This window comes from Pterocles gutturalis, unplaced genomic scaffold (genome assembly GCF_000699245.1).
Source record: "Pterocles gutturalis isolate BGI_N339 unplaced genomic scaffold, ASM69924v1 scaffold25611, whole genome shotgun sequence".
Lineage (NCBI taxonomy): Eukaryota > Metazoa > Chordata > Aves > Pterocliformes > Pteroclidae > Pterocles > Pterocles gutturalis.
Genome location: NW_010106202.1, coordinates 14,833 through 39,323, shown reverse-complemented (window position 1 = coordinate 39,323; position 24,491 = coordinate 14,833). Strand labels below are relative to the sequence as shown.

The 24,491-nt window shown below is 41.9% G+C and overlaps 1 protein-coding gene across 1 annotated transcript in view; it reads left to right on the top strand.

Annotated features, from left to right (window-relative positions):
* The window catches only part of USP4 (ubiquitin specific peptidase 4 (proto-oncogene)), a gene marked incomplete at its 5' end in the record, with an annotated part of 39,611 nt that overhangs the window by 9,582 nt on the left and 5,538 nt on the right, over positions 1–24,491 (top strand). Inside the window, 9 exons of the mRNA XM_010087718.1 lie at positions 3,488–3,634; positions 4,271–4,388; positions 7,062–7,235; positions 9,302–9,460; positions 11,209–11,433; positions 13,274–13,357; positions 14,109–14,203; positions 23,184–23,375; positions 23,937–24,025. Of these exons, the coding sequence (XP_010086020.1) occupies positions 3,488–3,634; positions 4,271–4,388; positions 7,062–7,235; positions 9,302–9,460; positions 11,209–11,433; positions 13,274–13,357; positions 14,109–14,203; positions 23,184–23,375; positions 23,937–24,025 (1,283 nt within the window). The remainder of the gene's footprint in view (positions 1–3,487; positions 3,635–4,270; positions 4,389–7,061; positions 7,236–9,301; positions 9,461–11,208; positions 11,434–13,273; positions 13,358–14,108; positions 14,204–23,183; positions 23,376–23,936; positions 24,026–24,491) is intronic.

Genomic DNA, 24,491 nt, shown 5'->3' with positions numbered 1-24,491 from the left:
GGTTCCCTGTTGTGAGGGTTTTTCCCCACCATTTGCTGCTTGTCAGAGGCACTGGCTCCTACTAGGGGAAACTGCTTTTCCACATGTTTGGCAGCTTTCTGCATGTTTCCCCAGCCATGAAGCTGGCTGACATTTTACAAAAAAAAAAATGTTCTTAAACTCCACAGCAGTCCCTGGGTGATTGTCGTGGTTTATAAAACCACGGGACAGTTTTTGCTAAACACCTGGTGGGCTGAGGCAGGGACAGGGAGGGTCTCACTCACCACTCAGGGTCACAGGCAAGAAACCAACACGACTTGTGAAGAACAAGAAAACAAGTGAATTCATTAACTGTTTACAACAAGAAGCAGGATACTGAGAGAGAAAAAAAACACATCTTACAAGAAAGACACTTTTCCCCCCACCCCTCCCTTCTTCCCAAAGGCTTTGTTCTGTACCTTCTCCCCTTCCCGGTGGCACAGGGGGGCAGGGAATGGGGGGTGCAGTCAGTCCACCACTCCTTCCTCCTCACAGTCTTTCCTGGCTGCCATGTGGAGTCCCTTTGTCACGTTGAGAGTCCTTCTCTAGAACTTCTCCAGTGTGAGTCCTTTTCCAAATGGGGCTACAGTCCTCCGACAATGGCCCGGCTCCAGCGTGGGCTTCTAGTTCCAGCATGGGGTCCTCCACGGCTGCATCACCACGTGGCAGGGGAAATGATGGAGAAGCTCTCTCTCCTTCACTGACCGGAATGTCGTGTGATTCTTTCATCTCTCAGATCCCGCTTCTCTTCTCCGCCAGAGGTCTTCATCGGCTCCTAGAAAACGGACTCCCAGGCGAGCCATGGCGGGGGCGGTCTTTTCGCAGAAGCCGAGCAGGCGGCTGGATGGCCGGACCGGCCTGCTCCAGCCGTGCCCTGCCTGGGGCCGTGACAACCTATTGTTCTGTGCCCCCTCTTAAATGTTATTCGCACCAACTGGCTCAGCCCTGGCCTGGAGTGGGTCCCGTCTGAGCTGGGACACTTTCAGCAGTTTCCTACCAAGGCTAAGTGATGGTGCCCTTCCCCTTAGCAAATGCTTGAGGTGGGTCCCAAAATGAGTTTGTGACCTGGTCAAAGTCTGCATGTTCCACGGAAACCCTTTTTGGGGCACTGGGGATCGATGCCTGGCATCCAGGACTTCTGTTGTCACCTCTGTGTGCAAATGAGGCAGTCTCCTCGAGAGCCAGCGGTATCGTGGGGTCATTAACGGTAGCTGCCAGGTCTTAAAATGGGAAGCTTTGATAGAAAAACGTTTTCTTAGCTGCTGTCTGTGCCTTTCACCTGGAATCATAGCTACCTTTGTGACCATCCTCTGAAATGAGGGGGAGTAGCTGTGCTTAGTAAATCCTCAATCTTTCTTCAGTTATTACAGATGGATGAGTAACTTGTGAAATGTAGTAGTGCTGAGAATTTTTATCTTCCCAAGTGTATTTAGTTTCTGTTTGGGTTTTTTTTTCCCCCACTTGGAAAGCTGTTGGCCTGTCTTTAGTTGTTTTACTTCTTATGTGATCCTTCCCAGTTTTCTGACAGCAATTCACTCAAGATCCTTGATGACTTTGTAGGTAGACCTTTCCCCATTCTGTGACTTGTCTTTGCTTTCTGATTCATTTTTTGTCTTCCTCCATAGTTCTTAGATTTTTCATGTGCATAGGGTACTATTGAAGTATTTCTTGGAACTGTTCAGTTGACATCTGACTCTTAGTTATGCACTGCCTTTATGCTTCTATTGGAAATTTTGGAATCCCTTAAGAGATCATTCTCCTTTTCCTTTCTCCCTATTAGATTTTTTTCATATTATTTTTCGAGCATGTTCTGTCACCGGGGTCAACATGTCAAGCAGAGATGCTATGTTTTCAGGTCTAGCATTTTCTAGATTGCCATTTGCTTCTAGATCATTCACTTCTACTACAAACTTAATATGTTCTTAAGGGATTTACAGGCTATTGTTAGCTCAATTGTTTTATTCTTGACTCTTGAAACTCCCCAATGTGGAGCATGAGACTGATGATTGTTGTTTTGGTCTAGACCCTCTTGTTCTCTCATTGATCTTTGTGTCCGGGTAGTGTTGAGAAGTTCCACTTCAAACTAATGACCAGAAGGTCATGTGTTGTCCCAGAAGTGATTGTCTTGGTTATTTTGGTAGATGTAGTTGTTCTTGCTAGTATACGTTCCAGTATACTTTTTGGTTGTGCTGGCTGGTGGGTTTTTTTTTTTAGCTTGCTTCCGGTTTAGACTGTTTGGGGTTTGTGTTTTAATCAGAAAGCTCCTCTCATAACTTGTTTCCTTCTGTATTTCTCTTACTGCTATTGTATTTCCAAACTGGTGAGGCTGTCCAGCTGTTCTGCCTCTGCTTGGCCTTTGTGACTTGGCCTTTGTCTTTTAGTTTTTGCTCTGCAGAGGTTTTCCAAGGCTGTTTTCTTAGTAACATCTGAGCTACAAATACATGGTTTTAGTTTGTATCATTCGAGAGCCAGGCCCATGGTAAAAGAGATACAAGAACAAGCTAAAGCTTGAGAGCGTTGTCCTCTGCTGGCACTCTGCTGTGTTTTGTCGAAAGCCGCGCAGCAGTGGCCGTGCTGTGCCTTTTTGCATTCAGTTGCATGTTTATTTGGGCAAAGATGGGGAGAGTACACAGTTTCCCAGTTACCTCTTGCTATAGAGAAGTTAATTAGTATCAAAATAGTTTATTTGAGCTTAGTTGCCTAGTACTAGCCTGTGTGTGTGTGTGTTTTGTTTTTTTTTTATGGAGCCAAAACAGTCTATGACAGAACACTTGAATTTTAGCGCCCTCATGGTCTTTTGTAGTTGTGTTCTGGTTCTCTTCTGGACCAGGAGAGTAGTAGTGTGGAGTAGCCTGGGATTCACAGCCAGATAGGCTTGAGGCTTATGGACTTTTTAAAATCCATTTCTGTATCTCCAGCCTCAAAATGCTGAGGATTGCTGTGCGTGCTGTGTGTCCGTAGCAGTGCGTCTTGCCTCCAAGCAGTGTAGGTGTATCAATGAGGCTCAGTAACAACCTGGTTTGTCCTCACCCTGCTTGTCTTCCTACTGATTAATGTCCTGTTTGAGTGGTCTGGGTTTTGAGTGGAGAAGGACTTTGTCACTTTGAATGTGGGACAAGTGTTTTGTGGTTTTAAGATTGGGATTTTTTTGCTTGCTTGTTTCAAGGTGGTTTACTTGTAGACTTGAAGCTTGCTTCCCTGTCACTTGTGCCATCCAAATTGCCTACTTATTTCAGTCTGGGACCCAGATTTTGCTTTAAGCAAGAATTGTATACTCTTGCCTGTGATAATTTTGCCTGAGGATCTGTTCCAGACTAATGTTTGGAAGTGTGAATACACAGATCAAAACAGTAAATTCTCTGTGTGGGAACTAATTGTAATTTGGCAAGTCCATGGAGTTTTGCGGGAGGTGGGGCTGGGGGTGGGAAAAGTAGTAGCCCTGTTTCTACTTCTTTTTCCTTTCTCCCAGATCAAGCACTGCAACTAGCAGAAACTTTACTACCTCTTCAAAATCATCAGCAAGTTCTTATTCCTCAGTGTCTGCCACTTCTGTCATTACTAACGGTGATAGCAGTAACTCCTATGGACTGAACAGCTCCCACCTGGGCAGTGGAATGTTCTTTTTGTTTCTTTGTCCTCCATGTGAATAATCCTCTGCATCCTTGCCTGTACAGAAAAGGAGTGTGATGGTGCCCTTTGAGGAGTTCTGCTACTCTTGTGTACATGTTTATCAAACTTTGCTTTTGAAGCCACTGTGTTCTGCTATTCCTTGCTCATTTGCAAAAGTTGTGCGTGTTCCAGAGCTTACTAACTCCTAGGGCGTTGCCTGTTCTGAGGGGAATGGAGGTATGAGGGAAGGGATTATATTCTTTTTTTTCCGTTTGCCACTGTGGTAGAAGCCTTTCCAGGTAGGGTTCATAATCATCTTTTTAGCTCTTACAGTATATAATATAGACTTATATAGACCCTTGCTGCATTAGGATAGTGTGCTGTGTACTTATAGACAGAGGAAATTAACGTGTTATGAGCCATAAATTAATAATAGATTGTGTAACAATTAACGTTTTCAAAGTTAGTAAATATACTTCACGTTCCTGGTATTCAACATTAGCCACTATGAAACAGCAGAAACATGTAGGCTGGTTAAACAATTTAATGAAACAGTTTTTTGACTTGTATTTGATGTGACTCTTAAACAGTATTGAGACTTGATAAACTCATTGTGGAGTTCACTGTGTTGTCTTTCTTCCAGAGGTTCTGGATTTGTCTGTAACTCTTACAACTGCAGAGACAGTGGTTCCCTGTCACAACCTGGACTCTGTGGACTCAGTAACCTTGGAAATACCTGCTTCATGAATTCTGCGTTACAGGTAAGAATGGGAAAGAGCCCTCTTTAATTCTAAAGATTGTGGATTAAAATCTGTGTAAAGAAAAGCATGTTTTCATGTGATTCAATGAGGAGACTGCACCTGGAATGAAAAAACAAACCTCAAACGAAAAAATCAGTTCATATTTAGTTTGTCTCATGCGTAGCACATTGGTACTATAAAACTTAGTACAGTATTAAGGACTGGATCTGAAATACATGGCTTCTGAAGAGGCTGGGGGGAAGTCATGCTAAACAGATGCCTAGCTGTAGCATAAGGTCCCAGTGCTGTGCTCTGACAAAAATGGGTGATGTGGAGGATGTTTTGACTTGCATGGGCCCCATAAATGACATGAGCAGGTCACTGCATGCAGTTCTGGGGTCTGTGTTTAAAGATTCTTGAAAAACTAAGAGTATGAAAAGCCACAGGAAGGGTTCAGGGTCATTGTGTGGAGTGTTAGGTTGTAATAGTTATGCAAAGCTAATAATTGTTAGTATACTTATTTAACTTAATCTCTTAGGTTTTTTTGGTTCATTTTAAAAAATGCAGAAACTTGTTAGGGATAGTTGTTTGCTAAGAAATTCATACAAGTTGGCTCATATTTTGTTTTAACTTTGATTTAAGCAATCAGCAAACTTCTAGTGTGATACAAGTGCTCTGTAAGGACTTCTGTCGCTCTGTGATGGCTTTGAAAGCTAGAACAGGTCTTAAAATAACTATAATGTGTTATGCATGTGGTATTCAGGATGCCACAATAAACTTGGACTGCCTTGCTTTTTTGTTTGAAGTGACTTTATTTTCAGCTGTATTGTGTTAAGTTTAAACCACGTTATGTTTTCTTGAACTTTATAGCTAAGAGACAACTTTCAAAATTAATTTTTGTTGTCAAAGTAACTTAATCCAAAGACACTTCAATCTTAATTTTGCATTCAAAGCAGTTCTGTTAAGGACCAGTTACTTTCTTTCTTGTAATTACCATTAGGCTTTAACTTTCTAGACGTCAGTCTTTCAGATGCGAATTTCCACTTTAATTTTTGGAAGTTCTTGTAATTTTGTTGGCAACAGTCTCCCAGTGAGAGGCTGGTGTCAGAGACAGCAGTGTATAAGGACTTTAATTTGCCTGGAGAAAGACACTTAACACCTGGGCAGTGGAACTAGAAAAATTTGGTAGGAAATAAATTGCACAAGGTACACATCAGGCAGTGAAAGTGGAGTTGGCTGAAGGACAAGACTACGTTTTCCTGACCCTCTCCAGAGATCTGTGTACTTATACCCAGCTGGTGTAGCGCTGTACAGTGTCTGCTATGGGTCCTGAAATTTCAAGCATTCAGAAAGAGCCCAGTTTAATATTTTCTTGATACTACAGTGCCTTGAAGCCCTTGTAATTTTTATCATATCTCAGACTTAGGTCTCTTCTTGTTCATACATCCAGGTCTTGCCTCACTTATCCAATTGTTGGTTCTTGGTATAAGCTTTGAGTCTTTAAATTACTGAATTAGGGAAACTACTTCCTGTGCTAGTTTTACCTGTGTCTTGAGGCTTGTGGTGATTTCTGGGGATGTATTAAATCATTACCACAATACACTGATAATACACATATAAATGGCAGAGTAGATATGGAGTGGTGTCCTTCCTGCCTTTACACTTCATTAACTTTCTGATGAGGTTTTTTTTTAGTTTGGTTCTTTGTAGGACACAGTATTGCTTGTGTTTCACCTCAGGGAGGAACAGGAACCTTTCTTATTCTCGTTGTTCCTTATGTTAAGATTTCAAGGTTAGAGAGTAAATATGGGATGTAGACTTGAGAACATTGTGACATCTCTAAAGATGTTCCTGACCTGTTCTGTGCAGATTTCTGTGTAATGCATTGGTAAGGTAGCCTACCCTACCACCTTAGTACGGTGTGGAAAAGCAGATCTACGCACATTAATTATAGGAATCAGTGAGTATTGGTAGGACTGTGATTGTAATCTCTACTCCTCTGGCACTTGCAGGCTTGGGTTTTTTTTTTTTTGTCAGACTTCAGCATTACACCAAGAGACTCTACTCAGATTGAAGTATCAGTGGAAGTTACAGAACAAATTAACAAAATGTGGAGGGACCTAGTACCAAGAGCAGATATCTTCCTTCCAAAAATCTGTAGTTTTTTTCAGAAGGTTGTTTGTTAATTGCTTTCCTGAACTATTAAATACAGTGTCTTTAAATGAATGCTTAAAATTATTCTGCACCAAAGGAATGGAAGGAGATAAATGTGATGCCAGTTTTAAAGACATTTCTGAAGGAGAACCAAGGAGTTGCAGACCAGTGAGCTGTATCCCTTAAGCTAGATAAACCAGTAGAAACTGTTCCAGAGGGAAAGTTTACACTTGGGGGCAAGTACATTGTGTAGAAGTCGGTGAGGCACCGAAAGAGAAACCGTGTTTCAGAAATGAGCTGTTAGCCTTTTGGAGGTGGTGGTATTTATTTTTTATTTCAACCATGCTCAGGGTTACAATGGTTACACCCTCCCAACAGATTTTTTTCTTCCTTTTTTCACTAGATACGTACTCAAATTCAGTCTCACTGGTTTTGTTAATAACTTTGTACACATTCTGGTGTGAAAGTTGGATTTGTTATTTCATTGTCACACAGATTCATTGTCCTGTGCAGTAACTTAATTTTCTTAATGCTTTTCAGTGTCTGAGCAATACCCCTCCTCTGACTGACTATTTCCTGGAAGATAAATATGAAGCTGAAATAAATCAGAACAATCCACTGGGGATGAGAGGAGAAATTGCAGAAGCCTATGCAGACCTCATTAAACAGATGTGGTCTGGGCGACAGTCTCATGTGGCCCCACGTATGTTTAAAGTAAGTACTCCGTGTTCTCGTAGCATAGCTCTTTGACAGAAGAAACAGTGAAAGCTAATATGCTTTTGATGTATTTTAGTGTTATGAAAGCAGTAATGATAGAATTGCTTCAGTGTTGTTTCACGTCTTATGCAAATGCTTTTCAGGGTACAGGGAGGAACTTGCCAGTGAGTAGTGTCATACCCCAGAACTGGTCACTGCTCTTTGATGTTAAATGCCCTACTTAGTAAATGACCTTCTAGCCTGGGGGCTGTTTACAGACCTGTTAAAGTGATCTCTTCTACAAAGCTAGGCAAGATCGTGTGAATTGCCAGCTGTGAACTTTAATCAGTGAGAAAAGGTGTGCAAGTTATAAATTTATAAAATGAAATTATAAAGTGGAGAGCAAAATGCATCCCCTTGTCTGTAATGTTATTTATTGATGTAATGTTATTTATTGATGTAATGTTATTTATTGATGTAATGTTATTTATTGATGTAATGTTCCCAGTGCTTCAGTGTAATGAGCTGCTTTCAGCTGAAATACTGCAATATAGCAGTTGTATATGAACCCCTAGAAAAACTGTAACTATGTCTTTTGTTTTAAATGTAGTGCAAAGATACTCCAGTGCAGAGCAACGTAATTAAAGCATCCAAGGAACACCAACAGCTTACTCCTGTAGTGCAGTCTTAGTATACAGAGGAAGAATAACATCCCAAGTGCATGAAATAAACCAATGACCTGGTATTAATGTAAACGTGCATCCTGTTGCTATTCAGGTGTTGCGTGGTACAGTCTTGAAGTTGAGCATGTATGCTTTTGAGACCTGGAGCAAAAGTGTAATGGACTACAGAAGTCTGTCCTCTGTAGAATCATAGATAGTTCTGAAACAAGGTGATTATTTATTTCTGTGACTTGGAGTTGCTGGCACATCATCCACCACTATTAAAGTTGTTATGTAAACTTCTGTTCAGAGGAAATATGTGAGTCTGTAGTGGACACCAGTAAAAGTGTCTTAATGTGTGCTGTTTGTGTTTAAGACTGGAATAGGAATTACTCTTTATTTCCTAGTACAGTATTACTTGTGATTTTTCTAACAATTGTTGCTGATTTACTGACGTTAACTATCTCTGTAATATAAACTGCTCTTCAGTTTGGGCTCCCTTGCAGTTGTCATCTTCAGTGGTTAAAATGTACTAAGCGCAGTTCTGCAAGTCTGCTGGTCTCTTTGTGTTTATGAGAAAACTAGTGATGGTCACTAGGACTGACTACTCCTTCAGCTAGTTGTTGATTTTCCTGTGGGACCCCTTTCTGTTGTTTTTTAGAAGCAGGAACACTAACTGGCAGTGTTGTGCAATAGCACTTATGAAGTAAGTTTTGAGTGTGCTGTTTCTGGCTCTTGCTAACTCAGGCTGTTATGTTTCTTAGCTTTATGCCACAATTTTTGGAATAGCTGGAGATTACTGTGGCGGGGATTTCAATCTTAGTTTTAAGCTAGTTTTGTTAGTTCATAAGTATCTTCTGCAAGCGTTTTCAGTCTTTCAGTCTGCCTGCGTCAAGATGCTACCTTATAGCAAGTCTGCATTATGAAAACTGTAGGTTTCTGAAATAAAGTACAAAATCGTGGAATCATAGAAAGATAGGATGGTTTGGGTTGGAAGGGACCTTAAAGATTGTCTAGTTCCAATGCCCCTGCCATGGGCAGGGACCACCTTCCAGTAGGCCAGTTACTCAAAGCCTTGTCCAGCCTGGCCTTGAACCCCTCCAGGGATGGGGCATCAGGCAGATGGTTTTGTGTACTGGTTGTTTGTGGGTTCCTAAATTAATACCAATAACTTAGATTTCTAGCGTCACAGCACTAAATGCATTCTTCCCTCTCAACACTAGGGGGGGGAATATAAAAATAGTTGAGAAAATTATTCTGGCACCCTTACTGCGTTAGCATTCAGTTCACTGTGGTCTGCTGCTAGCATAAGGTAGCATGGAGTTAATCTCTGGAAAAAAAAATAAAAATGACTGGTTTTATTCCCATCTTTTACACATAGGTAATGCTCACCACCCTTTAACTCTTGCCTTTGTGTTTCAGACGCAGGTTGGCCGATTTGCTCCTCAGTTTTCAGGATATCAGCAGCAAGATTCCCAGGAGCTCTTGGCTTTTCTTCTAGATGGCTTGCATGAGGATTTGAACAGAGTGAAGAAGAAGCCCTACTTGGAGCTGAAGGATGCCAATGGCAGACCTGATTTGGTATGGTGCCCTCTACTTGAGGGTAGGGCAAGTAGTGCTTCTTAGGGAGTTTAATTGGGTTTTCTGACACTTTCTGGTGTTCCTGCTCACAGACCACATGAACATCCTCCCTACAAAAACAGTGTACCTGGGAGGGGAGAACCCTGTCGTGCTTTATGGCCTGGCTGACTCTTCATGACACTTGTGGCACGTGGCTGTTGCTTTGCCTTACAGCGGAATCTCTGTTCTTGTACTGGCGTGCAGGAAGATGTGCTTATGGTGCAATACTGGTGTGGTTCTGCAGTGGAAAAGAAGGAAGTTGATCTTGTGATAAAACAACTACCTCAAAGTAGGCTGTAGTTACTACCATGATCTTTCTTCCTGACTACTCAGGCCCACCTTCTTCCTCCAGGTAGACTGAACAGCAGCTTTCAGCGTCGGTTTGAGGAGAGTGCTTACTGTGCAGTCCATTGTACTTGCGTGTGGTCTCAGGTGGGACTGGGAGCACTCTCATGTGGAGGTGCCAGGGGTGCCCCTCAAATAAGGGTCTGAACACGTGCCCTGGGCATGGGGTTGTAAGCAGCCATTCCAGTGTCCCACTGGCAGACAGCAGAGTGTCAGATGAGATGAGCTGCTAGGCCAGACTTCTCATGTGGGCTCCCTCCTTGCCTCTAGACAGCTGTAATCCATGAGCTAGATTTAAAACCATGTTGGACAGGGTGTGTGAAAGCGCTGGTCAAGATGAGGAGAGAACCAAGGTATAAGTGACTTGATACAGTTGTAGCTCTTGATGATTTCATAGTGTTTGGTGAACTGCTTGCATCTCCTTAAGAAGCTTGACTCGATTTTTATCCTTTCTGGTACCGTGGAAACGGGTACACTGATACTAAAGCACTTTACATTTTATTTAATTAAAATTTGAATATAATTACCCTTGGGCTGCAGTTACCCACTCTAGCTAAATAGAGAAAAGTAATTCTCTTTACACCATGTTCCTGACAGAGGCCAGAAAAGTCTCTTTTGTTCATTTTTCCTTCCTGCCTTTTCTCTGCCCTCTGTTTCCCAGTCAACACTGATAGGTGAGCCCTTGGAGACGCTTTGTTCCTCTGAAATTGGCAAACACCATGCTCACTTTAAAATGAGACACATAATAGTGAAATGTCTTTCTCTAGGTGAACTCATGCTCTCCTGATCACACTTGCCTCTTGTTGCAGTACGAACAGCTGCTACATACTGACAAATACAGAGTCCAGAGTAAATATATTAAGTGCAAAAATGCTTTAGGAGCTTCTAAAAGCCAGATGCAATAGTTATTTTTAGGAAGTGTATGTGACTGTTGTTTTTCCTCCTAACAGGCAATAATTTAATGTCTTTTGCCTTTTCTTGCATAATACAGTGCATGTGGCAACACCACAAGAAGTAGTATATTTAATCCTTTTTTCTTTCCAAGAGATGCTGATAATTGTGGGATGGAAAGGATGCCCAGCATGCCTTCATTTTATTTAGGTACTTCCCTCCCCTTGACATTGTGTGCACCAAGGAATCCCTGACCAAGTGACTCGGCTAAAATAGATGGGTTACATTTGTCTTGATGCAAGGCCTTAGTTTCACTGAGAAAAAATCCCGGTGTGTTTTGCTAGACACACTGGTAGACTCCCTTTCTGTGCAATTTATGCATCGGTATCAGTTTTCTAAGTTTTCTTTGATCCCTATGCTTGCCATGCTATGGAAGTTTTTACAATAAATAACTTTTTTTTTTCTTTGTATAGGAGGTGGCAAAAGAGGCCTGGGAGAATCATAGGCTGAGGAATGATTCTATCATTGTGGATATTTTTCATGGTCTTTTCAAATCTACCCTTGTTTGTCCCAAATGCTCCAAAGTTTCTGTGACGTTTGATCCCTTCTGTTACTTAACCCTTCCACTGCCCTTGAGGAGGGATCGTCTCATGGAAGTTACCCTGGTATATGCAGACCCACAGCGTAGACCTGTCCAGGTGAGGCATGTTGAAGACACAAATTTTTTTAAGTCATCAGAGTCTTTCTCCTAGGTTTTTAAAGTTGAGACTTTTCAAGTAATCTAAAGGAAATTGATGTCCACCTTTGACTGAGGTATTCATGGGATGGGATTTTTAATGTGAAAACTGGTGGTAAACCTTGTGTGTTGTATATTAGTTTGAGGGGGTGGTAGGTACAGTGGAGAAGGATGTATGCTAAACTGACAGTAAATTTTCTTCCTGCTTTTTGTACAACTGTGAAATCAAGGACAGCTGTGCTTGTGCTTGTCACCAAAACTTTATAAAGGGCAAGAACAGAGAAGGGATTCATTGAGAAAACAGGCAAGGTTACCAGTAGCAAAGAGACTGAAAGGATAAATTCTTCTACTGTGAAAAATCAAAGCTAAAAGAACTACTACGTGGAGCAATTTTAGATGAGTTGGCCATCTGCATGTGCCACATCCCTCCTGCAGTCTCCCTGTGAACAATTATTTGCATTTTGTGATCTCCCAGTTGAGAAGCCAAAGATGTGCACCACTGCTCCCCTCTGACATGTGACACAAGGAGGAATTGTCTCTGCTGTGTGGGTTGTGCTAAGAGAAAGTGAACTGATAGCCCCTGATGGCTGCAGTGGAGTATGCAGGTGGATAGTATAACCGAGAAGATCCCGGTGACTATTGATACGTAACTCCTTTTAGTTGAGAGAAGTGTGTTCCACATAATTCTCTTATGAGTGTGTGCCTGTGCGTAACCTACAGTGCCTTTGAATCCTTCTCTAAAATCCTTCTCTGAGGTAGAGCATTCACACTGACAATATATTTGTGCTTTAGAGAGTGAAAGAGTTCTTGGCCGTGTCCCTTAATGTATGTGGTGCATTGACCCAGGCCAGCAGCCAAGCACCCACACAGCCTCTTGCTCCCTCCCGCCTACCCTCTCCCCTGTGGGAATGGGAAGAGAATAGAAAGAACAAAAGCAAGAAAACCCATGGGTTGAGATAAAGATGGTTTAATAGGTGAAGGAAAAGTGGGGACAATGACAGAAGTGACGTAAAGGAAATCACTTGCCTCCTCCCATGAACAGACCAGTGCCCGCCCAGTCTCTGAGCAATAACCTCGGAAACCAAAACCACCCTTCCTTTACCGCAATTTTTGTTGCCAAGCCTCACATTGTATAGTATGGAATGTCCTTTGGGCGGTTCAGGACAGCTGTCCCAGCTGCACCCCCTCCCAGCTTCTTGCCCACCTCAAGCCTATCTGCTGAGGAGGCAGAGCGGGGACGAAGAAAAAGCCTTGACACTGCACAAGCACTGTTCGGCAATGACTGAAACATCAGTGTGATATCAACACTTTCTTGGCCACAAATCCAAAATGTGACACCATACAGGGTGCTGTAAGGAAGGTAACTCCCCCCCAGCCAGCCCCAGCACACCTATTCAGGGTGAGCTCTGGGGATTTCTTTCAGTCTGAGAGTATGTCCAGAGCAGAACTCTTAAAATAAGTGAACTACAGCCTGTATCAGTGGTGTTGCCCATCAAATGAGGGTGTAAGTGGTCTGATCTGCTCAGGAGGGTTGGTTTGTTTGTGAGGGGTTTTTTTGTGTGTTTTATGCTACTGCTGAGCCTGACCAAAGCAAAAGACCAGCTGGTCAAGGCTCTTTCATTCCCTCCAAATCCCTGCTTTGTAAGGTAGAGCTGAGATCCATAAGAGCTTAAGGTATGTGTCTGTGACCTTACCTTCAGCAAAGCTCCTATAAATTCAAGGTTTTGTTTCCATTTTCTTGCCCTCTGCCTTGTGTGGGTTTATTTTGCCTGGCATAAGCATGATGTTGTCTTTGTTTCTAGTACCGGGTCGTGGTGCCGATGATGGGAGCCATCTCGGATCTGTGTGAATCACTCTCCAAACTCTCTGGTGTTCCTGCAGAAAATGTAAGGATAAGTGCAGCACAGTAGTTTTGATAAATGTTTGTTCTTGAAGCATTTTGGTGGCTTAGCTTCTAGATGGGTGATAAGATTAACTTAATGGAATAGTGATAAAACCCTACCAAGTTTGAATGCTGTTCTGTGATTGTAAAGTAACGCAGATTATTTCATGCATCTTTTTTATTCTGATACTTCCGTTGCAGTAGGGAAGTTTAAGAGAAGGGGCAGAAAGCTAGCCCCCACCCCCAACATTTCTGATAGTGTAGTTTCTTAGTACTGAGAGGTGTTCAATGTCTGTTTGAGTCTACCTCTTCTTGGACATCCTTTTAATAACAAAGGGATCAGGTGAGCTTTTCCAGAGGGAGTGGTTTTGTAGTTGGTGGGGTATTTTCAGGAAGCCAGTGTAGCGTTTCAGTTTATTTAAGTTAATTATAGATGTGAATGATCCATGACTGAAATCTTAGCCTGTTGTCACTTTGGGATCTGTGCTCTTGTTTCTACCAGGCTGACTTGCAGCTGTTGGAATTGCATCTCCTCTGTAAAATCACTCAGTTATTTGCTTTGTTTTTCTGATCCATTTTAACAAATGCAGCTGATTAGCTGCTGGGCACTGTTATAGAAAACAGTGCTAATGGTGGTGTGCTGAAAATTCTGATAAAGAGTAGGAATAAGCTGTTTCTTGAATTTAAAGTTAGTTTACCTCAATTTATGTAAGCTTTTGTTATAATCTCTTTGCAAATATCACTTGCTGTTCTAGATGGTGGTGACAGACGTGTATAATCATCGATTCCACAAAATCTTCCAAATGGATGAAGGTTTAAATCATATCATGCCAAAAGACGACATCTTTGTGTGAGTAAAGTGGGAAGATGCCATGATGTGAAGAATGCTACAAAACATTTGTTTTGGTTTCAGGATGTAAAACCCCACTTTTTTTTTTTAACCTCTCAAAACCTAAGCCTTCCTGTAGACCTTTTGCATGACTTAGCAGTAATGCGGCACTTCTAGCAGCAGATCAGCGTGTGCAGTGGTTAGTAGGTGTTTTCTTAACACAAAGGAAGTCATGAATCTGGGTAATAATGAACTTTTTGGTCAGTGTTCTGCAGTTTCGAACTTTCTACAAGCCTATTTCAGAGGTGATAATCTATGTCTGAATTACATTTATGCTTTCACCAGCATTTTTAGGCAGGCTCAGGCTTACTGTTCTTATGCTGTAAATCAGCCAAAAGCCTTGTGATACCTGATGAGGAGAGCAAAACTCACATTCCTCTACTGCAGCTGGAAAATGAAAAATATTGCGCATGAAGTGCAAAATGGACTGTGAGGCTCACAGCTGAATCTGGGGCTTGTGAGGTCAAATCCAGCCCCTCATCACAAGCCCAGTCTTCCTCATGTGAGAATATTCCAGTTCAAGGATGTTGCTTCTGTAAAATTGTTGTGCCAATGTGAAGTCCTCCACTAGTGTGCTGTGATGCAGGGTATACCTTCCGCTGAGCGGGATGCTGTGGCATACTGCTTGATGCTATTGTGTCATGCCATCTGTCGTGACCTCATTGCTGAGATGTAATGTCTGAGTTTTTCTGAAAGTTCTTGTCATGTTGTTTTCTTCAATTGGAGCTAAAGGTGTGGCAAGTTAGGATGCCTAGGAAGGGCATTTGGCTTCTGTGAAATCCGTTTTGTTGCGGGTATTGTAAAGTGTTAGATTGCAAGTAAGTCTGTCTCCACAGCTAGTAAAACAAGCAGTGTGATATTATAATGGTAGTTACAAAAATCCCCCACTTTTCTACAGGTGTAACGTGTTGCATATCCCTCCACAGAAAATAACTGTCTGAATCGGGTCTGCTCCAGGGCTGCGGGAAGCATTAGTTGAACTGCATCTCCATGTATATTTTCTTTACAGTCAACACTTGCTTTTATGTGCAGGCACAACTGTTAGTGAGGTGATGTTGTGAGTCACAGCGAGTGAACTGACCTGGGTTAAAAATAACACTCCAAGGAAGGGGGCAGGTAGCAGGAGGAAGTTTTGCTAATTCCATTTTTCCATGTACACCCTATAAGATGTTTTCAGCACTGTGGGGCGAGATCAAGTAGCCAGGCAGCAGGGCAAGAATTAGGAGAAGGCTGCTCATTGGAACTCCCTTCAATGGGTGATGCTGCCAGGAAAAAGATATGTCAAATAATATTCTAACCTGCAGCTAAAACGAACACTCTTTTATTGAAAGGAATTATTGTCTCAAAAACGCAAGAGAAACACTTGTTCATAAAGAGCAGACCCTCTTATTTAAAGGCAAATGCATAATTACATTTATTGTGGACAATCTGCTTACCCTGTCTGGTTAAAAAAAAAAATCTGCTCTTAGGTGTGTTAAGATTTAATTAAATAATTCAAGAAATTATGATAGTAGTGTGAACATTCCTAAATTCCACTGTATCTGTCTACTACAGTCTTGTATCTGCTGAAGTGTGTGTGAAAGGAGGGATTGACAGGACATCAGTTTTGTGTTAAGATCGGTACCAGGTGGGAGCAGTCAGGGTGGATCTTCAACTTGGGATTTCTGAACTGCAGGCTTGAGTGATTCTTTAGGGATTTTTTACCCTTCTGCTGTTACTTGCTTGTAGAGCTTGAGGTGAGCAGGCTGGGAGAGTGTAGGGCACTGGCAGAAACTTTTAAAATTGTCACTGAAAGGACTGGGTTGAATTTAAGACTAGCTGTGTTAGGTTTTTGGCTCAGTGGGCTCCTGCAGATTGATGACATTAAGGATATGCTGAAGGCTTCTTTTTTCATTACTGCACTTGTTATGTGTTTCAAGTACCTTTCTAAGGAATTCAGATTTTTCTTTAGTTTTTCCCTTGCAGGAAATGTTTTTAATTTCTCCTTTCATTTTGCCCATGGTCTTGAGGAATCCTTGAAGATCTCTGTGAATTAAAACTTAAGTTTAAACTGGCTTGTGTAAGTTGTGTGTTTTTTTTTTTCAGGCTTTCTTAATCTTAGTCTTAAAATAGTAAGAATTATGAGTTGCTTTTGGAGGGGTAATATTGTCTGTTTGTGCATAACTTTGAAAGTAATGTGAATAATTTTATGGTGCTGACTTCAAAACTTGTTTTCCTTTGGGGAATGTACTTGTAGCTATGGAGGTGCATCTCTGGCCTGTGCTTCTTGCAGAAAGGATGATTCTACATGTGCTAGGGAGGACTCCTGCACAGAACCCCACCCCAGCACTTTTAGCTGTCGCACTGGCCCTTGTATGTTTTTCTTCAGTGCTGGGACTTCTCTTGGGTTGCCTGCTCACTTTTTTTTGCTCAGAAGCACATGCTGCTCTGACTGGCACCTGCCACCACGACCTGCCTTCGGGCTAGACTCAGGCACTGCAGTGCACGCTTTTCTTGTGGGCCTCTTCTCCAAAACCAGAGCAGGAGCAGCCCCATTCACTCTTCTTGTGTTCTCGGGTGAACTTGTTCTTTCTAGCATAACTGGTTTAGTGTTCCTAAAATTTCCTGCTTTTTACAATTTTGGCATGAAAACATAGCTTGTGCTTATCCTCAGGGGCTGTTGAGTAACACTCAGTATTTTGTTCCTGCATCTTAGCCAGGTTGATGTAGCTGTGGGACTAGAAGATAACCTGAGTCAGGATACAGGGCAGTGTTAAAATAACTGTTCTCTCGTCTGGTGTGGCGTGCTGTGTTGCTCTGCACACAGCTGTCCTGGTGTACGTGTGGAAGTGGATTGAGTGGGGCAAGGGAGGATTAAATAGGAACTTCTCAGGTGCTCCTCAAGCTGTAGTCCCAGTGCTCACAGTGCAGCAAAGCTCAGTGAGAGGTGTGTCAGCTATCAGCTGGAGAAAAATAAACTGGAGAGGGATACCTGGTAATCATGGAACTTCTTGCAGAGTGTGTTCTTAGGTACTAAGTGTTAATCTAGGCATGTTTGAAGTTGACATGTGGTATGCAACCTGGGATATGACAGGACCATTTCCTTATTGTTTGTATTTAAATAATAGATATTTTCTAGAATAAAAAAAAATCTTTTGTATTCCAACTAACATAATATTTACTGTCTTGTGTTCTCAAACTCACTCCTAATTCATGTTTTATTGTCCCAGTGCATCCTCATCCCTTTTATATATTGATCATCTGTTCTTATTTTCCAGTAATGTTCAGCGGCAAACCTTCCCTGCTGGCATGTAACATGCACATCTTATTAATATATTTTAAATAATTGAAGTTAGATGTAAAGTTTCACTGGATAGAAAATGAAGTGCAAAGAAGTAAGCAATTCAAAATAGAGTTAAATCAGTATGGCATATCCAGAAATAGATTTCTCACATGTACATTTCCAAACTTGTATTTTAAAATTGCAAACTGTTCAGTAGGTCCTATTGATTTTTGAGGTGTTTTCCTAAAGGATTTTATTGCCTAGTCTCTTTTGGTTGTGCTCACAGGTCTTTTTAATCCATCCTGATAGCCAATCCAAGAGAATTATGAGAGACACTGTGATAAACTGAAGACAGCACCTTTACATGCCTCATGCTAGTGTTTTAAGTCATCGTTTTAATTGTATGACAGTTTCCTCACCCAAAAATTACTCCTCCCATCCACTGGCAGAAGCAAACCCAGGTTGTGTTAGTAATTGTCTGTGGTTGTTTGCTAGAGTTTGAAAATGCAAAGAAGGAGTGTGTAGTGATGGGGGGTGGCTAGAAGGCCCCCAGGCTCTGGTTTCATGAGTAGCTGCCGTCAAATTGTTCCTCTGTTCCTTGCTGTCCCTGTCCCCCTCTAAACAGGACTTTGCTCAGAGTCCAGCAGGTCTTCCACCTTTGATTTTGCTGGATTAGTAGGTTACATCTGGGTGGGCTTGCAGGAGAGCTGGAGCAGAAAGGGCAGAGTGTTCCGTTTTCCTAACTGGAGAGAGATTTGATCAAATTACTTTTTACAAGTACTTCCCTTGGCATAGCAATTGAGGTTGTTGGCTACCACCTGGGTGACTGTCTGTAACAGAAATTGGTTGTTTCAATGGTTCTGAAGCTTTAGGGTCTTGTAGTAACTTAACCTGGTGGTTCTTGCCTTCTGTACGTTTCTTATCATCATCTTAAGTTTGCTCAGGACTGAAAAGTTTAAATATAAATGGTCAGTCTGTTGTATTTCTCCAGGTTTACTTTGTTGAAAATTAGAGTCAGACATGGGTCTGCGTATAACAATATCCCTGTTGGTTTGACAGGCTTCTGATTTTAAAATGTTGTGCACTAGCCAGCTAGCAACACCAGTCTCAATTCAAAATTCAAGGATGAATCTAATACTGTGGAAAGTCTGTGTCCCAGCAGTGAGGTGATTTAAAAAAAAAAAAAAAAAAAAGTAAGTACTCTTGTACTGTTGTCTTGCTTTTGACACCAATGTCTGTTAAGCCTCAGCCTTGGATTTAGACCTCTGTATTGGTTGGTTACTGAGCAGAATATGCATTTCCATGAAATGCTTCAGTTGTGAGTGTCACTGAGCAGGAGCTCACACAACACGGTGCAGTAGGAGTAGTGCAGCTGGAATGTACTTCATTGTTTTTCTTACATTTGCTTGACAGAGGACATGGTCTGCAGGCACAGATATTGTAGTCTGGACTCTCCTGTTGATGAATACTTGCAAAATGTGCAGTACATGGGATGTACAGAATATTGAGCTTGCACCTTTTTTAGGTTATTTCAGTGGTTGAAAAAGCTGTATTTTTTCCTGTTTTCACACCCCAAAATGAGTCTGGCTCCTTTTTCACAAAAGGATGAAACTATGTGTTTTCTTCTCCAAGTCACCTGAAAGGGGAAGAGAATTTGGGGCTAGAATTCTCCAAGCCTGCTCTTTCATGAGGCTTTGCACTCATCTTTTTCTTATTATGACTTGGCAACATTGTGTAGTCCTGATGTGAGATGTGTTAATATTTAGCATCAGAGAAGAGGTAAGATTCCTGCAGAAATAAAGGGGTTTGATATAAGACTTGAAGCAAGATCGCTGGCATGATGTGTAGGGGCAGTGCAGCCAAAGACCGGTGAGACTAACCTGCTTCTCACAGCGCGGTGTAAATGTTCCTCTCAAGGCATGTTGTTCCTGCGAAGGGGCAGGGAGGTCTGTGGCAAATGATCAGAAAGTCACTTCTGTAAAGGTGGTCTGCAAATCAATTTGACGATGTTAGTTTCGTGTTTGTGCTGAATGCGCTCATTCTCCAGGCTAAGCAGAGAACAGCATTTAGCACATAACCGAAACGCTTACTATTTCTTTTTCTTAGGTTCTGGGAAGTCCAGCCCCACTAGGACCTCCGGCTCCCGCTCCAACGTTAACACCCACGCATGCACCATGCTGGTGATATCACATCACCTGGGATCCTGCTGGAGCTTGGAGCCGGCCTACAAGGGGTCAGGTAAGTACCACTTGGAAACAACCTCCACAGCCTGTTTCAAGGGTATCACTCTTAATATTTCTTCTTAGTGCTTAAGGCCTAAGAAGAAAAACGTTTTGATGGATAAACTAGATACCCCTATTCTCTTAGCCTGGCTAATGGGGCATGTAATATAACATGTATTGTTTATGTTCATGGAAGTTTCCCAAATTGATTTGCAGGTCACCTTTAACCTATAAAAGTGTGCCTATTTGAATAAGATCTATTTAGTTTGCCATATGTACCATGTTTTCTGCCTTCTCTTACAACATGCTGTATATTGTGTTTAGACGAGTTCATGGTCTTGAGGAACCATGGCTGGCTGCAGAAGAGTCAGGTTTGTTAATGTGACTGGGGGTGCAACCATTACTGAACTGGGTCAGCTAGGGCAGTAAACCAGCTAGTCTGGTAGTTTTACATGAAATGTTGAGATGTACAGACTGATCTAGGAAGTTTGTTCTTGCTGAAATTGGTATTTGCTTGTTGAAATGAGGGTTTGTGTCCTTTCCAAAATGAGCTTGGATTTTTTTAAGTTTGGAAAAATCCTGCTGGTTGAATTCTCTCATCCTTTTTAACCTTGCTCCTCTGTAAGACTGGCGAAACCCTGTGAACAACTTCTACAGGGCAAACTCCCTGTTGTCTGGAAAAGTTACATTTGCGGTTTCTTATCTCCTAGTTTACTTGTTTATATGTGTTCTGCTATTATGAAAGAAAGTAAACAGATTAGGTGTATTTCCACTTCCTAGAAGAGATCAGAATATGTGCAACCTTTTCACCCAGTTTTTTTGCAATCTCGGTTCATTCTTATTGTCAGCTTTTGAACCTACTGTAATTTCACAGCAACATCTCTGTGTCGGTGTGCAGTGGTAATCCTGTTCACAGGATCTGTGTGTCAGCTTCTGCACTGGCATGTTTTTCTACCCTTCTCTGTTCTCTTACAGAATATACTTTTATTGATTGTTGCTATAGACTGACTTGTGATCCACATAGTGTTTTCCAGATGGAATTAATATCATAGATCCTGGCACTTTGGAGGGAATGTTTCAATAACATACAACATACATACTATCCTGGTGTTCAGCTCAGAGTATTGTCCACTTTCAGTGCCCTTTCACACAGCTCTCCCTTGTCTTTCTGTAGCTTTTCATGCTTCTGTGCACTTGCTTAGCTTTAGTTTGCAAGGGAACAAAAGTTACCTACTTCATTACTCGCTGCTTCCTTTCTGAATTGTAACCATAGACCTGTAGCCTTTGTGATGCTGATAAACACTGGTCAAGTCCTACCCTACTGCTTAGCTGTTTTCAGACACTTTTCAGAGTTATCATAAGTTATAAAGGCAACCAGCCAATACCTGACTGTGGCAGTAGCTAAGCTAATGACTCTGACTTCTGAAACTATGTTGTGTAGTCTGGTGTAGCATCATCTTTATCTTCTATTATTTTGAATAAGTTATAAGATACGTAAGTACAGTTTATTGTCCGGTAATTCCCTGTATCAGCTCTATAGCCTTCCTTAAATTATAGATAAAGTATTTGATCTTCAGATTTTTTTTTTTAAGAACGTATGGCTGTTGCTGTAGAGATTTGGAAAATTACAGCTCCTGATTCTGATATGTCTGCCTCCAGTATTGGTATGTAAAAGCTGTTCTGAGGTGGAGTGGATAGAGGGGCACCTGAGTAACCAAATCTGTTATTTCTGTGAGAAGTGTGCGAGATGTTTTTTTGCAGAGTTTTGTGGGGGTAGAGCATGTTGTCTGTTTGTGATGGATGGCACCTGCATATGGATAATCCTGAGATTTTTCTTTCTGTCCCACCTGTTCTGTCACATGGGCAGGGCTACATTCAGGACATGCGTGAGGGTGGAGTATAAATGGGGGTTGCTTTAATTGCTGCTTCCAGAGCAGTTTAGGTGGGGAGAGACGCAGTCACAAGAATGTTGAGGAACATGTGCATGCTGTGTACTGATCTGTTTATAGGAGTCCTGCCTAAGGGTCTTGTGGGACCTGACATTAATCATAGATAATTTTCTGGGACTGAGTATGGTCTTTTGTTATTTAAACAGTGCTAATTAAAGTAATTAATCTCTTTGTGGTGCTATTTCCCAGGAAACTTTAGAAGATGTGAACTGTATCTGGGGCTGGTATCTGGCTGAATAGCATTGACAGCATACAAAACCTCTGCATCCATTTGCGCTGGACTGTCTTATGCTGATTCTGGTCTCTGATACTCATGATGGGCTGGGACTCTGTGGAAGAATGTTTTTCTTCACATACTCTGCTGACTCAGTGCAGGCCCCAACCTGGGATCCCTCTTTGTTTCAGTAGGATGGAGTGGAACTACAGCTCTGCAGTTTGTTCTCTTCCCTGCTCTATAAGGGCATTTTGAACACAGGAATAAAAAAAAATGTTTCTTACTTCTGGAGAGAAGGGGAGTAGCTTGTCTGAAGCTGTTAAGAGCTGATACGTTCACATATGTGATTGTGGTCCTGGTTGTTTTGTGTGGTGAGATCTTTCATTAAATGTTTCTTTCTCTTTCAGTTTTAAGATGTCTGGGACAGGTGACTCACCAAATTAAAGAGCAGTGTGAGTTGACATTCCTGAAAATTAATATTTTTTTAATGAATTTACGTGTAGATGTGGTGCTTAGGGACATGGTTTAGTGGGTTAGATGGTGTGGGTTGATGGTTGGACTTGATGATCCTTGAGGTCTTTTCCAACCTTAATGATTCTATGATTCTATGAATAGTCCTGAAATCTGTATAATGAGCGAACAATGTGGTAGTGTTGGACCACCTGGTTTCTTTTGGCTGATATCTGCCAATATGCACAAGCTGTGTCTCAGTCTTACTGCTGTTCTCCAGAGCCATTCATTTTCTTCCAGCATGTTTTTCTTGTGTGTTTACTGTCCTTGGATTTTTCTGTGAAGCAGAAGTTTGCAAACTCTCAGTTTTCTGAAACATTGGCTGCTCAGTGATGTGAGCTGGGGCATTAACTGTACAGGAGGCTGGGAGAATGCAAAGTCCAGGATATTAAGGAGGTTTCTTTCTCCAGAGGGAACAAGCATTGTCTGAGGGATTTCAAAGTGCATTCAGTATTTTTCACTGATGCCATGATCTGGTTGAAGCAACATGTAGTTCTCAGGGTAATGTTTTGAGAGGTGCGTGGCAATAGGAGTGTGAAGTAGTAATAAAAACAGAGGGAAGGTGTCAGTTGAGTCGGTGGTAGGTGTGTATCCTATGCCATTTGTGCCATGGGAAGTGTTCACGAAACTGCTCAGTCTGTAGCATGAAGACAGAGTACAACCCCTTTTGTCCTTCTCAGGAGAACCTGGTGGAGAAACTTATTGGACTGAGTTCATATTGGTTCTACCTGTTCTGCTTCTTGGCAGTGGAAATAACCCATGGAAATACCTGTCTTTCAAACAGATACGAAGTTTGCAAGCCAAGTGAGGATAGCTCGGAGTATGTTACTCTCTCTGTTTACTTTCGAGAAAAGACAATGAGGCAATCCAGCAATACTTCAGGGACCGTGCTCTTTGGTCAGCCGCTATTAATATCTGTGCCGAAACACAAGCTCACTGTGGATCACCTGTACAGTGTGGTTTTGGAGCAGATCAGGTGAGTCATGTCTGTACCTTTTGAATCCTACACAAAGTTCTAGAGGTCACATATTCAATTACACTGTACTAGGATTACTGCATGCTTGTTAACAGGAAGAATTTTCCTTAATTTGTGTGTGGCGTATAAACCAGGATTTGCGTTGCGTTAGTGTCTGGAGGCCCCAGGGACATTTCAACGTCCTGGTTTTGGGGGCTCTGTAAAAGCAGGCTGTAAGATAATGCTGGTGGCAGTCGCGGAGGAAGCTGTCAGCTGGGTGTTGCGAAACAGGTTAGGAGCAGAACTCGGGCCATGTTTTCAGGGCTCTCAGATGGGGCCACCGTAACTTATTTTCATGTTTTCCATCTACTGCCAGTAAAACTTGGTACAAGCAGTAAGAACAGAAACTTACTGAATTGTTGTTGTTTGACTCATTCTGAGAGCTTTGGGCCTGTAAATGATGCTGGTTGGGTTCCGGTTTGTTGAGGGGGACTGGACAGCAAGAACTGATAATGGAGAGGGGTGCTGTTCTGATGTACAGCTTTGGTATGAGTGTGTGATAAATGTGTTCCCTCTGTTTAGCCGCTATGTGAAACTCCCTTTTATGGAAGAATACTGTACACCCTGCCCAGACAAAGGAACCTGCAATGGCTCCAATGGTGTGGTTGAAGGTAAAGTCCTTTCGATATTGCCTGGAAGCTTAAAGCTTTTTAGTAGCTTTTGGTTTGTGCTGTGTGTGTTTAGCCTAAGCTCTTGAAGATTGCTTTTTCACAGTGATTAAACCACACTATTGCATAGGACTTCTGCATGGTATGGTGAGAATTCTTATAGACCATTTCCTTCCAAGGGAGATGTGTGTAAGCAGCAGCAGGAAGACAAGCTGTGGTCTGCATTCATCTTGACCGATGTTATTGAAGTCCTTGCTTCCCTATTAGTTGTTCAGGTGCTTTCCTCCAGAGGCAACTCCTTTCCTAATATGCCCTTTGGTGATGAAAACTGGCGTGTTAGGTCACAAAGACAAGTTCTGGAGAAATAAAGTGGAAATAGTATTTCTCATTCATGGATGTAAAATCATGAGGTCTCATTCCTAAGTTAGATGCTTACAAGGAAGCTTTTAATGCTGATGGCAAATGCGTA